Source organism: Vulpes lagopus, chromosome 22 (assembly GCF_018345385.1).
Source record: "Vulpes lagopus strain Blue_001 chromosome 22, ASM1834538v1, whole genome shotgun sequence".
NCBI lineage: Eukaryota > Metazoa > Chordata > Mammalia > Carnivora > Canidae > Vulpes > Vulpes lagopus.
Window position 1 is genome coordinate 15251398 of NC_054845.1, and position 17461 is coordinate 15268858.

The 17461-nt window shown below is 39.3% G+C and overlaps 1 protein-coding gene across 1 annotated transcript in view; it reads right to left on the reverse strand.

Moving 5' to 3' along the window:
* The window catches only part of DYTN (dystrotelin), a 50640-nt gene that overhangs the window by 5691 nt on the left and 27488 nt on the right, over window positions 1-17461 (reverse strand). Inside the window, exons 10-11 of the mRNA XM_041737485.1 lie at window positions 4429-4588; window positions 1651-2155 (exon numbers count right to left, since the gene is read on the reverse strand). Coding sequence (XP_041593419.1) covers window positions 1651-2155; window positions 4429-4588 — 665 coding nt within the window. The remainder of the gene's footprint in view (window positions 1-1650; window positions 2156-4428; window positions 4589-17461) is intronic.

Sequence of the window (17461 nt, forward strand, 5' to 3'; positions counted from 1 at the left end):
AGATAGAAACATGGTGGGTGGAATCTTGTGTCAGTCTCAGAATCAGGCACAAGGAGTTCCCATCCTGTCTTTGTCTCAGGCAGTTTGAGCATGCTTCTGGCATCTTTGTGATCTTGTCTTCTCTATTACAAGGATTGTAACTCCAACTCTTCACAGTAGAGATTTTTAGAATCACCAAATAAGTACGTCATTGACTCAGCTCTGCCAACTTTAATATATGACTGACGTTATGATGTCCTGATTTTACAGCTCCTCAACTGTTATGGGCTGCATTGTGTTTCCCTCCCTAAATTCACATGTGGAAGTCCTCTCCCCCATACCTCAGAATGTGAATATATTTGGAATAGATTCTTCTAAAAGTTAATTAAATTAAAATGAAGTGCTGTGGGTGGGTCCTAATCCAATGTGAATAGTGTCTATAAAATGAGCAAATTTAATCGCTTCTCAGCTTTTTGGCTAAGATCAAGTGTAAAAAGAGCAAATTTGGATAGGGGAAGCCACAGAGGGACATTTTGATCTCAGACTTCTAGCCTTCAGGAGAAAATTAATGAGAAAATGTGAGAAAGTTAATTTGTGATGTTTAAGCTACCCAATCTATAGTAGGTACTTTGTTACATCAGCTCTAGCAAACTCATCCGTCAATTCAGAAATATTTTGAGAAGGCTTCTAATTCAGAACTACATGAGAATGTTATTCTTTGTTTTATTGCAAATTTCTAGATGATCCCTTGAACATAAAAGATCTTAGGCTTCTAAAAGACATGGATATAGGCATATAGGTATATAAAGGTAACAAAACACTGTAAGACAATGTCAGTCCAAAACAGAAGAAATAACTATAGCTTAAAAATATTTTTAAAAAGAGCCTTCAGAATTTATCATTGAACTCTAACTTATGAAGAATATGGTGATGATAATGATGGTAGAAACTTACATTACATTATAGAAACTTAATCATTAAAAAAAGAAACTTAATCAATGATCCTCTAGGAAGAGCATCATTTATTATCCTCATTTTAAGTGGTAATATCAGGTTGCTCAGTTATATCTGTAGTAGTACTATTGATCATAACTGCAAGAACAAAATTATCTAATATTTGTTATTTATATTTATAATTTAAAATTTCATAATGTAAATGCTATATAATTTAGATTTCACATAAATACTTGTTTTTTTAAGTCTTTTAGCTTTGACATCTCATTTTTATTTTTTGTTTTTGTTTCTTCAGTTCAGCTTATAATAGCTGCTGATTTTTAAAATATTTGTAGTTACTTACTATTCTTGAATGCTTGGATTGTGCCAGGTGCTATAGTAAACTCTCTTATGGTCTATCACCTTTAATGCTCACAAAAATCCTGTGAATCGGGCATGGCTCTACATCTATTCAGAGATGGCTACTTATGTCCAAAAGGTTCACAACTCTGTTACTCACTAGATGAATTGTAGCTGTTGGGATAATGCTATAAAATCAAGTATTTAGGGGCACTTGGGGCTGAGCCCTGTGTAGGGCTCTGTGCTCACCAGGGAGTCAGCTTGAGGGTCCTCTCCTTCTCTCCCTCCTTCTGCCCCTTCCCCACCTAAAAAATCAAGGTTTAAATGGCAGCCTGAATCCCAGGCCATCACTCTCTCCATTGATTGGGAAAATCTTACCTGGTGACATTTCTAGAGTGAAGGCATCTGTAAGTTTTGACAAGAGTTCTTGCAGTTCCTCTCCCTCTAGCTCATCCTTTCCCTGCTGGATGTTAACCATGACTTTCATTTCTGTTGCCAGAGCAGGACCATTGATTTCAGCAGGAACAATTTGGGGGGTGTCTTGCAGCAGTCCTCCCTGGGAACCCGGAGGGGAGCTAAAGACTTCCTTTGAGGTCTTTTCTGCTTGGCTTTGTGCCCTGGTGCTTTGTGTTGACTTCAGCTGCAAAACCGTCTCCAGTGATTCTGAGTTTGGTAGATCATGCTCTGCATTTGGTAGACTTTGGTGACTTCTGTCATTCATGGTTGGGTAAGCAAGAGGTTCCCATTCTGAATGATTCTCAGTGGCATTCAAGACCTGTGAAGAATCTCCTTCCCTCTGAAACCTTTCACCCTTTCCATGGTCACCCTTGGAAATCATATTTTGACAGGAAGAAGATGAAGGATGGAGTGGCTGTAACACTGCCTGGATAAAGAAAACTTTATGAAGAAATCAACATTTATCTTAATTTTTTTCATAAATGCATTAAGTTTCCATCTTCTGGTAGGAAATTTTAATGCAAGATTTTTTCCTTCTCCTTTCTAAATCCATTATTATTGACTTTGTTTTATGCCGTGAATTCAATGTCCATATAAAACTATCCACAAAAGGTACAACAGCTCAGATTCTAAAATATCACAGGGAGTAATCATGAGGAATCTGGGGAAATTCTAGGTCCTAAAGGTTCAAGTTCTAAAAATATCACAAGGCATTTCTGAGAACATCAGCATATATTGAATTGGTAGCTAAATTGTATTACAATAAACATGTTCATAATGATCCACTTAGGTAGGTATGTTGGGGGGTGGCTTTTATAATAATTCATAGGTATAAAGTCTAGGGGGTATGCTCCCCACAAAGCACAATTCCTGAAGTGTGGTCCACAGACTCCTGGAAATCCCTGAGACCTTTTTAGAGGTCTGCAAGGTCACAATTATTTTCGCAATGATACTTAGATGTTATTCGTCTGCTCACTGTGTTGACATTTGTCTGGATTGGGACAAAGTCAAAAATAAGTAAGGCTAAAGCTATTGGCGCCTTAGTATAAATCAAGGCAGCACCAGACAGGGCTAGTAGCCATGGTATTCTCTACCATCATGCCCTTGCAGCTCAAAGCACCAACCAAGCAAATGATAACAAAAACAGTTCCACTTAAGAATATCCTTGATGGTGTAACAAAAACTCTTACTTTGCCTAATTATAACATATCTTTTCAATATTGTGTATGATGAAAGGGGAGGTGTGTAAAGTACTTCTAATGTCATTGAAACAGAAAAATTGCCTTTTGTGTGAAAGAACCACTTGCAGAATGTTATTCAGACGTGGTTGTTTGGCAAATATTTTCTCAATAATGAGTGAAGTGAGACTGTCACAGTGAGGAAACAATTAACAATATGTATTGCCAATTTTAACAGTTGAGCTTTTGACCAAACATCAGAATTTTTAAAAACTTGCATCCACTACCATGCGCATAGTCTTAAAGACTTACCCAATGAGGTTAATGGTGATAATGTGATTTTTTAATGAATGTGATTTTTGCGGGGGGGATGCATATTTTATAATGAGCTTTAGGAAGTCTGGCATAGCTCAGTGAACTTCCAAATTACCGGTGTATCATGTTGCAAAATCATGCAGGGATAGAAGATTCAAAGAGCACAACAGAACATTGTATTTTAATGAAACAGAGTGTGAGGTAGATACGATGTCAGATACAATGCTACCTTTTAAGGAACAAGCACCTATTATGTTTTGGTGTAGTACCAAAAAAAAAAAAAAAAAAAAAGATGCCACTCTTCTTTTTTTTAAAGAAATATATACTCACTGGGGCAGCCCGGGTGGCTCAGCGGTTTAGTGCTGCCTTCAGTCCAGGGACTGATCCTGGAGACCCAGGATCAAGTCCCACGTCAGGCTCCCTGCATGGAACCTGCTTCTCCCTCTGCCTGTGTCTCTACCTCTCTCTCTCTCTCTCTCTCCTTCTCTGTGTGTCTCTCATGAATAAATAAAATATTAAAAAAAAATATATATATATATAGTTACTGTTTAAAATTGTTTCATATGTAGTGGGTTGATTCCATTTTTAAATTAATAAACTTTTGAGCCTCTTCTCACTTTTAATTTTACCATGGTAAAGAGGAATAGATATCAACTTCAAAAGCTCCTTGGGATCCTCAAAATTTTTTAAGAATGTAAAAAAGGATGTAGAGACCAAGAGGCTAAGAATCAATGCTATAAAGGACTGCTTGGCTCTAGATCTATAGTTTCTATTTTTTTTTTTTTAAGATTTCTGTATTTATTCATGAGAAACACACACAGAGAGAGGCAGAGACATAGGCAGAGGGAGAAGCAGGCTCCTCAGGAGCCCGAAGTAGTACTCGATCCTGGATCCGGGGATCACGACCTGAGCCAAGGCAGCTGCCCAACCACTGAGCCACCCACCCAGTCATCCCACAGATCTATAGTTTCTAAATGGCACCGAATCTGTGCCATCAATTCTCCTAACAGCGCTGCCTTCAGGAAGGGGAAGGGTATAGTCTGCAGGATGAAAGGGAGACGTGAAGAGGGTAAGGAGAGAAGAGGGAAAGAGAAGAGGCTGATGTATGTGAGATGAGAAGCTTCAGGTTGAAGTTCTCTCACAGCCAGAGGATTTGCGGTCAGATTTCTGGATGGCCCAGGTGGCCAGGGTCCCCCACATTTCATACCTGGAGATCCTGCCCCATCTGCTGTAGCTGGGTCCACAGGCTCTCCTGGTTGGCTGTGAGTTTGTGAATCTTTGTTTCAAATCTGCAACTCTTTTCTTCCTGGGAGGCATATATGGCTCGCAACTTGTCTTTGTATCGGCTTAACTGTTTTTTAAGGAATCTGCAAAGAGGACAGGTTTGAATGCGTTGGAAGGACAAGACGCCAGCACACTAACTGGAGCCCTAGCGAGATGTGCTGTGAGTCCTTTTCTGTGGGACAAGATGCTGGAGAAGCCTGGGCCTCCGCTATTATTTAACATTGATCAACACTGCTTGGCCGTTCACTGGGCACTGCTGCCCTTCATGTCTCTTACATATATGATTCCACCAAGAACTTCATTGGCATTAGAGGTGTTCCAGAAAACTCATCATGCATGTTTTGGATTACCTTCACTAGCGACTTAAATTTGAATATTGACTTTATTTATTCCTTTATTCCTTTTGTCTGGAATCGCTCCATATAGGATGACGGGATACATGTCATGGCTAAACACCTAACACCTGACCAGGATAGGAAAGGAACAATGAGGTGGGCAGTACATGAATTGTGAGTCTGTTTCGGCTTCTCTTCCTAAGTCTAGTTGTTTATTGGTTTAAGAATGAACCAAGCAGTCAGAGCAATTCTTTTAAAACACAAATTTAAAAAAACTCGGGCAACCAACCAACTAAATAAAAATAAATAAAAAATAAAACATAAACCAAATATAAATAAATATAATAAAACATAAACCCGATCATGTCACTCCGCTGCTCAAAACTCTCCAACGGTCTCCCACCCTGTGTAGAATAAGCCAAAGTTCTTCAGAGGCAGACGTGACCCAAAGTTGGCCAAGACTCCCTTTCCTCTTTCACTTGCTCTCTACCTCCTCTTGCTCACTCATTGCCCTGCAGCCACACAGAGCTCTTGCCTACTCTGAACACACCAGGCCTGTCCTCCCCTGGGAGTCTGCTTTTTTGGCACCTCTGCCTGAAACGCTCCTTCCCCAGGTTGTTGCTTTCCTTACCTCTCACATCCTTCAAGTCGTCTCTCACCATCATATTTTTTTTGTTTATTTTTAAAAGGTTTTATTTATTTATCCATGAGAGACAGAGAGAGAGAGGCAGAGACATAGACAGAGGGAGACATAGACAGAGGGCTCCCTGCATGGAGCCCAATGTGGGTCTCGATCCCAGGACCCTGGGATCATCACTTTAGACCAAGGCAGACACTCAACCACTGAGCCACGGAGGCCCCCACACTATCTTATTTTCAATGAGGCCATCTCTGATTTCTCTACTTGAAACTGCAAACCAGGACCCCCAACCTCGCCTCCAGCACCTCCCTTCTCCTTCACTACTTTGTTTTAGTCTCCATGGCTTTTGCCATGTCTAATTGCTACAGAGTTTGATATGATCTGAGATTTTGGATTTGGTCTCCAGCCTTCAAACCTCTGGACAGTCACATTATATGACATATGACATATTTTACTAAGTATTTTACTTACATGTTACTTACTCTATCACTTAATAATGGCTTATTGCCTCTTTATTCTGGCAACTTTTTCCTTCTATTTTGCCTGTTGCCAAATGCCCTCAGGCCCAGGCCTAAAATAGTCCTTGTTATAGAGTATGCATACAATTAAAATTGGCTGAGTCAACTGTTACTTATTCTTTAGTCAGTGTGGTTAGCATATTTGTGGATTTGTGGAAATTAGGTCGTTGGTGGGAAATGCAGCAAGATTTATCAGTATTAGAACCTTTGAAATTCCTCCATTGAAAGTGACAGTTGCTTTAGGGACTATTGACATTTTAACAAGATGAAGGCTCCCACCCCATAAGCCCCGATGTCTTCCCAAAGTCTTGCAGTTTTCAGTGTACAAGCCTTTCTCCTCCTTGGTGCAGTCTCATTATTTTGTTCTTTTTGATGCTACTGAGAATGGAGTCATTTTCTTAATTTCCTTTCTGAGTGTTCATTGTTGGTACACAGAAAGGCTACCAATCTTTCTATGTTCATTTTGTGTCCCCAAGTGATGTCCCTCATTTGCTCTAACAGTTCTGGTGGAGCCTCTAGGGTTTCCTGTTTCCAGAACCGTGTCTTCTGCAAATAGGGACAGTTTGACTTTCCCCTTACATGTGTGGATGCCTTTTCTTTTCCTTGTCTGTTTCCTACCATAGGACTTCCAGGGCTAAGAGGGGACTTCCTTGTCTTGTTCCTGCTCTTAGGGGAGACGATTTCAGGTCTTCATCACAGAGTACCATGTCAGCTACAGGCCTTCCTACACGGACTTTATTCTGTTGATGGATATTTCCTCAAAACCCAGTATATTTTTTATGTTGTGTTTTTTCAAATGCTTTTTCTGCCACTATTGAGACGACCATAGAGTTTTTGTCCTTTCTCTGGTCAATGTGATGGATCATGCTGACTGATTGCCAGAGAGGAAGTGGGTGTGAGATGGGAAAAATAGATGAATATTAGGAGCTATAAGCATGTGGTTCTCAAATATATAAGCCACAGAAATTGAGAAAGTACAGCCTAGACAAAGGAGTCAGTACTACTGTAACTTTGTATGGGAACAGATGTGACTGCATTTCTCATGGGGAGAGCTGACTAATGTACAAAATGGAGTCACTAAGTTGTAGCCCTGTAACTAGTGTCACATTGTATGTTGACTATACTTCAATAAATATTAATAGAGTCTTCTGATAGAAAAAAAAAAGAACCTTTGAAATTCCTAAATCACTTTTGAAGAGGTCTTGGAATTTAGTTTGGGCTCCCACCCAAAGTGGGCATCTCTGAAGGAGAGCCCACAAACTTCCAGGCAGTCATACTCAGGTGAAATGAGAGTCTGACTCTAAAATCCTTGATCATAATTGCAGTTTCAAATATATCTTTATGATGGATTTTTCAGAAAGGAGTCAGCCCAGGGATTCGATAGCAGACTGCAAAGATATATTCTCAGATAGTTTTCTAGACAGTGCTGTGCTTATCATGACCACCAGTGATGTATCAGTTTCTCTTTTTCCCATGCTGTCCCCCAACCTTAATATAATTAGCCAGATGATTTATTTATGTCATGCTTAACTACTCAAATAGAGCCAAAGCCCCCTTTTACCACCCTATCAGGCTTACAATTTCTCTGTTTAAGGAATTTCTTCTTAAAAAAAAAAAAAAGGCATGGTGTTATCTTTGCAGAGATTGTTCCCATAAAAGCAAAGGGAAATGCTTTTGGTTTGTCTCTGCTGTCAGTGTTTGTGCAGTCACACGTGGGGCCCACCTTCTTTCCTTCTGGAGCGCATTAATGGACTCATGAGTTCTCCACGGGACATTCCTGATGCCAACCACAGTCTAAAGCAAGAAATACAGAAAATAAGGCTTTGGCTTTTGATGTGAATTTAAGCCACATTCCTAAAAATTCACCATAGGACCATGATAATTCCATATATAAATTACATATGTAATATATATTAGTTACATATATATTATTTATATAATACAATATTTCAAAAAGTGAGTAGTGTTTGGATTTAGGCTCAGATACAAGGATGCAGATGTTCACATGCTCACGATACAGTTTCATGATCTCATTTCTACATGACGCTCTTCTTTAAAAGGATTTCAACATAAACAAGATTTTTAGGTTTAAAAACTAAGTTACAATGTCCTTTGCCTGAGTTAGGTTGCTGCCCCGAAAACCTCCCTCCCCAAAGGCATCTATGAAAAGCAGCAGGATCACTTTCTTCTCCTTGGTTCAAGAAATCTTTCCCTTCAGGGTGCCTGGATGGCTCAGTCGGTTGAGCTTCTACCTTTGGCTCAGGTCTTGATCCCAGGGCCCTGGGTCTGAGCCCACTATCAAACCCCGTGTCAGGCTCCCTGATCAATGGGGAATCTGTTTCTCCCTCTCCCTCTGCTCCTCTCCCTGCTTGTGCACTCTTTCTCTCTCAAATAAATAAATAAATACAATCTTTTTTCCCCTTTTTTAAAAGAAATCTTTCCCTTCTGTCCACCACCTTCTACTTAAACTTTCTCAGCTTTCCATTGCTTTCCACGTGAATGTGTACTGAGAGTCATGGCTTCCCTTTGAATTCAGCAAGGCTATTTAAATCAATAGTGATCAGCTCAGCTCTCACTTAGGGTTTTCCCACTGAACCTTGCCTCTCCTCATATCACATTCTGCTCCCTACATGGCACCCTAGTGCAAGTCCTGACCTGACCCAGCCTGGCCCAGCTCCTGGGGCACTGCGTACTGGCCCTTGGCTCCCACATGTCTGAATAGGAGATTGGATCTCATTACTCTACATTTATAAGCAGCTGCGGCTACACTCTGTGGCCTTATCTCCTTCCTGCAAAAGATCTGAAGAGGGGCTGGCCACCTTGGAAACATTCGCCTGCAGGAACAGCCTGAAAAAGGAAGAGGGAAGGGCAGGAAGAAGATGGTGAACTACAAAGTCACACTCGGTGTGTGTGTGTGTGTGTGTGTGTGTGTGTGTGTGCTCTGTGGCCCTTTGGAATTACCTGGGCCTGCCTGCCTCTTCACTCAAATGCTCAAACAGCTTCCAATGCCTAGCATAGTCTTTGAATGAGTGAACTTTTTTTTTAAATTTATTTAAATTCAATTAATTGAGATGCCTGGGTGGCTCAGTGGTTGAGCATCTACCTTCAGTATGGGTGTGATCCCAGGGTCCTGGGATCGAGTCCCACATTGGGCTCCTGCGAGGAGCCTGCTTCTCCCTCTGTCTGTGTCTCTACCTCTCTCTCTGTGTCTCATGAATAAATAAATAAAATCTTTTAAAAAACCCCTCAATTAATTAATATATAATGTATTATTGGTTTCCAGGGTAGAGGTCAGTGGTTCATCAGGCTTATTTAACACTCAGTGCTCATTATATCATATGCCCTCCTTAATGTCCATCACCCAGTTATTCATAGGAAACAAACTGAGGATTGCTGGAAGGGATGGGGTAACTGGGTGATAAATATTATATTATTATGTGCCACCTATTGTTCTGCAGTTGAGAAGCATTTCAGGTTAGACGTATGGGCCTGCCTGGTGCATCCATATAATAGGTCCTATGGTTCATTTTGTCATTTTCAAATGAAGGATGTTAGGCTGTTTCCAGTTTTTCAAAAGTACAGGCAATGCTACAGCGGACAAAGCTGTACGTGCCTCCTTAAGCATGAATGTGTGTGCAAGGTTCTCAGGTGTCCAGTTTATTTTTTTTAAAGATTTTATTTATTTATTCATAAGAGACACACACACACACAGAGAGAGAGAGAGAGAGAGAGAGGTAGAGACACAGGCAGAGGGAGAAGAGAAGCAGGCTCCATGGAGGGAGCCCAACATGGGACTTGATCCGGGGACTCCAGGATCAGGCCCTGGACTGAAGGCAGACGCTAAACGCTGAGCCACCCGGGGATCCCCAGGTGTCAAGGTTAATAGATACTAGCCGTTTGCCCAGTTTGGGCATACACACACACACGTGCACGCACACATACACATATATGAAAATGCACAGATACATCTCAAACCAATGCGAAGATCTCCCCCAAACAGATTACCTCCGAGGAAGTAGGAACCCGACCTGGGTTGGGAATCACTGTTGAAAAGACTTTTTACCTTTACCTGCAACATTTTAACTTTTTAAAAGGCAAACAGATTCAGGTCTTATTTGCATAATTTAAAAAAAATTTTTTTAAATCAAAGGAAAAAATTCACTGCATGAATAAGATAGGTGTAGCAACTAACAAACACCAAAGAGATGAGATAGAATGAAAGGAGAGTGGGGTAAAGGAGAGAAACCCCAACAGCAGAACCTCTGTTAAACTTCCTCGTTGGAAAAGTAGAAACGTTAAGGTGGAAAAATGGGTGAATTGTGGAAAGGCTTTTCTTCCTCTTTTATTGGAAGCAGGAGCTTGAGAAACTAAGGTGGATTGGAGCCCGTGCAAGCGCCGCGTTCCTCCCGGCGCCCACCAGGGGGCGTGCGAGGTCCGCGCGCGGGCGCTGCGGGTTAGCCCGGGGTGCAGGGGTGCAGGGGTGCGCGGGGGTGCGCCGCGGTGGGGTGTTGGCAAGACCCAGTTCCTCTCACGCTTCTCCCCAGCACCGCTGCAGCATGAGATGTTTACTTTTTCTTGGGGGATTGAAAAGCATTACAGCTACTATTTGGAAGACCTTGCTTAGGATCAGAATGTACTGATTACCCCGACTGGGGGGAAGGCCTGCAAGTGCAGTTGCACCCCCTAGGGCAAATAAAGAACCGATGGAAAAGGTGATGAAGTATTTGCAGATCACACACACACACACACACACACACACACAAGATGGCATTTCTAATTCCTCTGATGGAAAAATTTCATTGAGATTTTTTGGTTACATTCCCCCCCCCCCCCCCCCCCATCTCTTCCCTTCCAAATTCCCTAACATTTTCCATACGTGTGTATGTGCTGGTTTTCCTTCTGTACCCCCCTAGTTTTGAATACCATCACGTTGTGTGATACTCAGTTGCCATTGTAAGGCCCCTATGGGCAGAAGGAATCTTTATCTGTAAGTTATATGGGCACATTTTGGGGCAGAGACTTCGTTTCTATGGACACTGGAGTCTTTAAAGACATCAAAGTCGAATGCAGCTCACCTTTAGGATGTAGACTTAGCAACAGTTCCCTCAAAACTGAACTTTTTACTAAGTGGACAATCCAGGTCAGTGGCTGCAAAGGGGTCTTATAGTGTTGGGGTGACAACTGCCCACTTTGGGAGCAATGGGTAAGAGAAAATTCATGTTGCTCAGGAATATGTAAATGAGGATAGGTTTTGTGTCTTCTTAAGGGTATTAATATTGAGGCTTCTAAAACATGCCACAGAGAACAATACAAATTACGTTACAATTATTTGTGTGTACCACTTGTACCCATTAATTCATAGGTCTTTTTTTTTTTAGCTGGAGAGAATATTTACAATGAACTTTATGCTTGCAAACATCAGATTAACCTTATACATGCTACTCTTTGGGAAAAACTACATATGCAATTAATTGTCCGTGTTAAATAGGCCAAAGACTGACCAGTAGTTATGTATTTTGAGAATGTAGGTTTTCTTAACAAATATTGATTTGATCCTTCAGATAGAAATGTGACTTTATTCTTTTGAGGTTAAAGTTGAGCATATTTGAGTTGAATTAGAGTAGAATGGGAAGATTTGAAAAAGAAATAAAATGACAAGTTTAAAATACCTTACTTAACCTGAAACTTTGAAATCTTGTTGAAGTAAATAATGTTCTCAAGAAACTAAATTATCAAAGTTACCTGAAGAAAACATTAATAGACTTAATTTTGAAGAAAGAAAAATTTGTCTAAATATTATAAAGGCTTCAGTGTACTAGGATTTTACTCTTACATTCCAGCAATTGTTAAGAAATAAATAGTTCTGGGGCTCCTGGGTGGCTCAGTCAGTTGAGCATCCCATTCTTGATTTCAGCTCAGGTCATGATCTCAGGGTCCTGGGATCCAACCTAGCATTGGACTCTGTGATCAGCGGGGAGTCTGGTTGTGGATTTTCTCTCTCTTCCTCTCCCTTTGTTCCTCCCCTTGCTTGTGCGGGCTCTCTCTCTCTTTCTATCTATCTAAAATAAGTAAATAAATCTGTTTAAAAAATAAAATAAATAATTCTTATCTTAGATAAATTGCTTCAAACATAAGATGAAAAATGACGAGCTTCTGAATTAACCACTAAAACTCAAATGCTCAGAACTGACAAAGACAGCATTGAGAAAGAGACAGAAAGAGACTATTTTGACTCATAAATGTTGCAATTCTAAATAAAAAATAAGTAAAACAAATTTAAGTTATATTGTCCACTGTGAACAAATACAGCTTTTAGTTTCAGCAATGACAGGAATGTTTACTCTCAGGGACTACTTATGCAATGCTTCCAATAAGAGAAAACATGGATCATTTCAAATGAGGCTAAAGAAGAGATTTAAAATAAATTCAAAATCACTTCTGATTGCCTATCTCCATAAAAAAACATAAATGGAATAGAAAATGACTTCCGTCACATTAAAAGGAATTTCAATCCAACAACTAACACCATCATATTTAATGGAGAAGCATGAGAGAAATGCCCTCATGAAATCTCCCTTTAAAGTAAAAGAAATTGTTCCATCATCTCTTGCATTATTTAGTATTGTTCTGGAAGATCTGGATTCTCTCAGGAATGAAGACATGCAGTAGACATGAGAGGTTTAAATACTGGAAAGAAAGAGACCAAAATGTCTCCCCTTCCCCGAGATTGTATGATTGTTTACTTAGAAGCGAGAAATTCAAACTAAACCCGTATTTGAAATTATCAAGAGAGTCCAGAAGGGTTTCTTTTTATAAGAAAATGATTCAAAAAATCCGTAACTTTCCAGTATACCATCATCAATAATTAAGAACAAGGTACAAAGGGAAAGGTGTTTATTCAAAATAAGAACAAGAGGCATGAAAGAGCCAAGTGTCCTCAGTGAGAAACCTAGAATGATAAGAAGTAAGCTACATAACAACCATTACTGACAGACATTTGCACCACAAAATACAGGTTTAATGCAACTCAAGCCAAAAGAATAAGATTAATTTGGCATTTTAGAAATGATTTTAAAGTGCTTCTAGAAGAACAATTGTTTAACAATAGCTAACACTTAAAAAATAAAAAATAACAATGATGCCAGCAAAGTATCAGAAGAAGAAGTCCTAGACCCTCCCATCCACTGCGCCTCCACCAGACACACCGATTAAACATCACTTCGGTTCTGCCTCTGTCTGGGGAAGTTAGGGAAAGAGTGGGCTACATGTCAAAGTTCTGATTTTACTGCGGGTTGCCTGAAGCTTTGGCTATTAAAGCAAAAAAGTAGGAGTAGGGGAATATCCTCACCTTTTAACATGCATCAAAATAAAAGCCAGGTAGATTTAAACCTTAAATTTCTGAAAAAAGTCAAGCCATGTTGTCTGAATGAGTGAATCAATCAATCAATCAGTCCATGTTACGACAATACAGCTGAAGGGTCATTTGATTTTTTAATGCAGAAAATTTTCCAAGCATAAGACAGAAAGGAAAAGATTAATAATGTTTTTGCAGGAATTAAAATGTCTATATAGTAAGTCACATTATACATAAGACTAAAAGCTATGAAGAAAGGTTTCCTACAGCTAAAGTTTTAAAAGTTCAAATACATTAATAAAACAAACTGATGCATCGGTAAAACTGGGCAAAGGACACCAGCAAAAGAGTAAATACAATTGCCTTCTAAATTAAGAAGAAAGGGACATTAAGGCAACTAAAATATATTTTGCTCATAAAAGTAACAAAATTTAAAATTTGGTGACAGTAACAAGTTATAAGTAACAGTAAGAAGCATCAAGAGAGAGAATTACTTGAATTCACTGGGAGTGCAGTTTTGTGTATCTTTTCTAAACAGTATTTTTGCAGTAAGTATGAAGAGTCTTAAAAATAATCCCACTTCTCATTCTCATGATCCCATTTTAAGAAATATACCCTACTGGGGCCGCTGGGTGGCTCAGGTCATGATCCCAGGGTCCTAGGATTGTGTCCCATGTCGGATCTGTGCTCGGCAGGGAGTCTGCTTCTCTCCCCCGCCGCCCCCCCCGCCCTGCCTCTCCCTTCCACTTATGCCCTCTTCTCACTCTCTCAAATAAATAAATAAAAATCTTAAAAAATATATATCCTATTGAAATATTTGGGGTGCCATGTACAAAGAATAATGTACAAGGATTTCAATAGTAAACTTTTAAATTCTAGCAAAAATTGAAAATAACTCAAATATCCAACAACAGAAGAGGTGTTAGGTAAATAATGTTACATCCATTTAAATAAAAACTGCAACAATGTTTTCTGAAGAATTGTAATGGCAATGGAAAATGCTCCCAATATAACTTATTACACTGATACAGAAGTATATAAATAATACATTCCACAGTATGATGTAAACTATTTTTAAAACAGGGGAAGGAGTACACCAAAATATTAATATATGAATATTAAAATATTAATATTAGTAAAGAGTGCATTTACCACGATGGCCACTGAGTAATGTATAAAATTGTTGAATCACCATATTGTATGCTATATTGCACACCCGAAACTAATATGACTCTATGTGTTAACTATACTGGAATTAAAAGAAAAAATTTAATTAAAAATACTAAAATAGTGGTTATATCACGGTTTGTAGTCATAATATTGTTTTTTGCTCTTTGCCGGCTTTTCCAAATTTTCTGTAATAAATATATAACACCTTATGATTGGAGATAAAAAGTTATTTTAAACAATATTTTCTTTGATCACATTAACATCTTGAAAATAGTCCCCACACCACACTGAATCTCACTGAATCCTTACAAACGGGTCCAGATTGACCGCACTGATTCCTTTCCCTCTTGGACTCACCTGGTGTTGTGGGTTGCTCTTATCAGTTTGCTGAGCCCGAGATATCATTGGAGATACTTTTTTGGAAGCCACTGTGGCTGCTGTTTCCACTGGTCTAGTTGGACTTCCATATACTGGTTCTTCGGAGCTACTATACTGAATGGAAATCCTGCTATAAAGCAGAGTTTTATAAGAAATTGTAATAATATTTAATTATCAGGCATGATATTGAGGAAAGTCTTTTTAGAAATTGTTAAATCAGATATTCAATTCGCTATTCAAATTAAAGTAGCATGACTTCCTCCCACCCCCGCCCGTGCTTTTTCCCATCCAACTACTTAGGTGATAGGGAGCAATCAGCCAATAATGGAAATGGGGATTTTATTTCCTGCCTGCCTTCTTGACAATCTAGATATGAGAATGCAAAGAAATTTAGGGATGACTGCATAATATCCCCCAGGTCATCCTGTTCAGGTCAGATACTAAGGGTTCTAAGTGCGAGTGTGTGTTTATTGTGTCATATTGGAAAGAACGTAGAATAGAGCAGATTAGCTTAAGGTCAGGCATATTCCATTTTATAGAGTTCCACTCAGTTTCATTCCTCTATTCAAAAACTATTTTATAGCATCGCACCATCTTGAGTTATGGCAGATAAAAGATGAAAAATAAAAGCAGAGAACTCCCTGCTCACAGAGACTTCACATTTCATGAACAGATGAATATACGATCATTATTGACATAATGCGATTATCTCTGCAGAATGTGATGAGAGCACAGGGAGAGAAGGGATTGTTCTGTGGTACACTTAATTACGTGTTTAAGCAGTGGGGCATGGGAATAATCCATAACTTCTTTGTCACACAACTGTGAGTGATGACATACTCTCTTCTTACTCCATGTGAGATCATTTTGATACTTTTGGGTTGTTCCATAGCACTTTCTGTATTTGATGTACAAACATCAAATATATATTGAGTTTGTTTTTGGAAGAAAAATGGCATCAGTTTATACACACTGTTCTGCCCCTTGCTCTTTTCACTGATGCATGATGATAAATGGCCTCCAGTATAATAGATAAGTGCTTAAATTTGTTCATTTAAGCGGATTTATGATGTTCTGTTGTATGTCTGGATCATGTGTGTTCCACCATTTTTTTCTGCAATTGGATCCTTACATTCTTTTTCGTTTATTGTCCGGCCCTCCAGGGCTATAACCTGTGTTCTTATTTACTATGTTGCTTTTATTCCCATAGGATCATTCCCTTCAGTATTCAAACATGCTGCTATTTTCCCCAAATATTTCCAAAAATAGCATGTTTGAGTACTGAAGGGAATGATCCTATGGGACTACAAGCAACACTACATAGTAAATGTAGTGTTTACTATGTAAACATGTAGTGGATCACACACATGATCCAGACACGTATCCATGTATGTTTATATGTAGTGGATCACACACATGATCCAGGCATACAACAGAACATAAGTCTGCTTAAATGAACAAATTTAAGCACCTACCTATTGTACTCGAGGACATTTATCATGGCGCATTAGTGAAAAGAGCAAGGGGCAGAACAGTGTGTATAAAATGATGCAATCTTTCTTCCAAAAACAAACTCAATATATATTTGATGTTTGTATATCAAATACAGAAAGTGGTATGGAACAACCCAAAAGTATCAAAATGATCTCACATGGGGTAAGAAGTAAATGTAGTGTGTATACATTACTCAGAGTTGAACACAATAACAAAACATTCTCTTCACTTGAGGTTTGCCTACCACCTACACCATCCCTTTGCTCCCTCTACTGTAACAAATCCTGGAAAGAATTTTATTCGGTATCTTTAATTCCTTAGCTCCCATTCTTTCCTAAACTGCCTCTAGTCTGATTTTTCCTACTACGGCTGTCCTACACTGCTCTTTCTGAGGACAGCAATGATTCCCTCATTGCAAAATCCAAAGGCCAATTCTTACTTGCCCTCGCCCCAGCATTTGACAGACTAGACCATGCCCTGCTCCTTAAAACACTGTATTTACCTACCTTCCACAATTCCTTATTTCCTTGGTTTTCCTCCCAGATCATTCATCTTTCTCAGTCTCCCCTGCCAGCTCTTCTTCTGCTCTCTAATTTTGCAAGTGGACTGTTGTAGGGCTCAATATGTTCTCCTTCCTTCCCTGTCTACACTCTCCTTAGTGATCTCATACAATCTCATGGCTTGAGAGCCATCCATACTCATGCCTGAATGAAGGTTATTTAACATATGTATTTTCTTATTAAGACACATCATAGCCTTCTTGTGCTTAGGAACGGCAGATAGCATTCAGCACAATGTTTGGGGGGGCAATTTGCAATATTGAAATCGCCATCAAAAAGCACAAAAAAGTGAAAAGAATATGTTTATGGTATAAGAGCTGAAACAAGAAGGCAGAGTGACTCTCAGTTCACTCAGCTGTGGGTGTCAGAAGTACTGTCACTTAGCCTTGTGCAAAACACTAGTCAGTCACGCTTCCGGAGGCAAGGAGTAGGGCATAGCATTTTTATAGGGATTGATAATCAAGCTGATAGCATAAGAAAAAATGAGTTCCATATGTAAGATGCTTA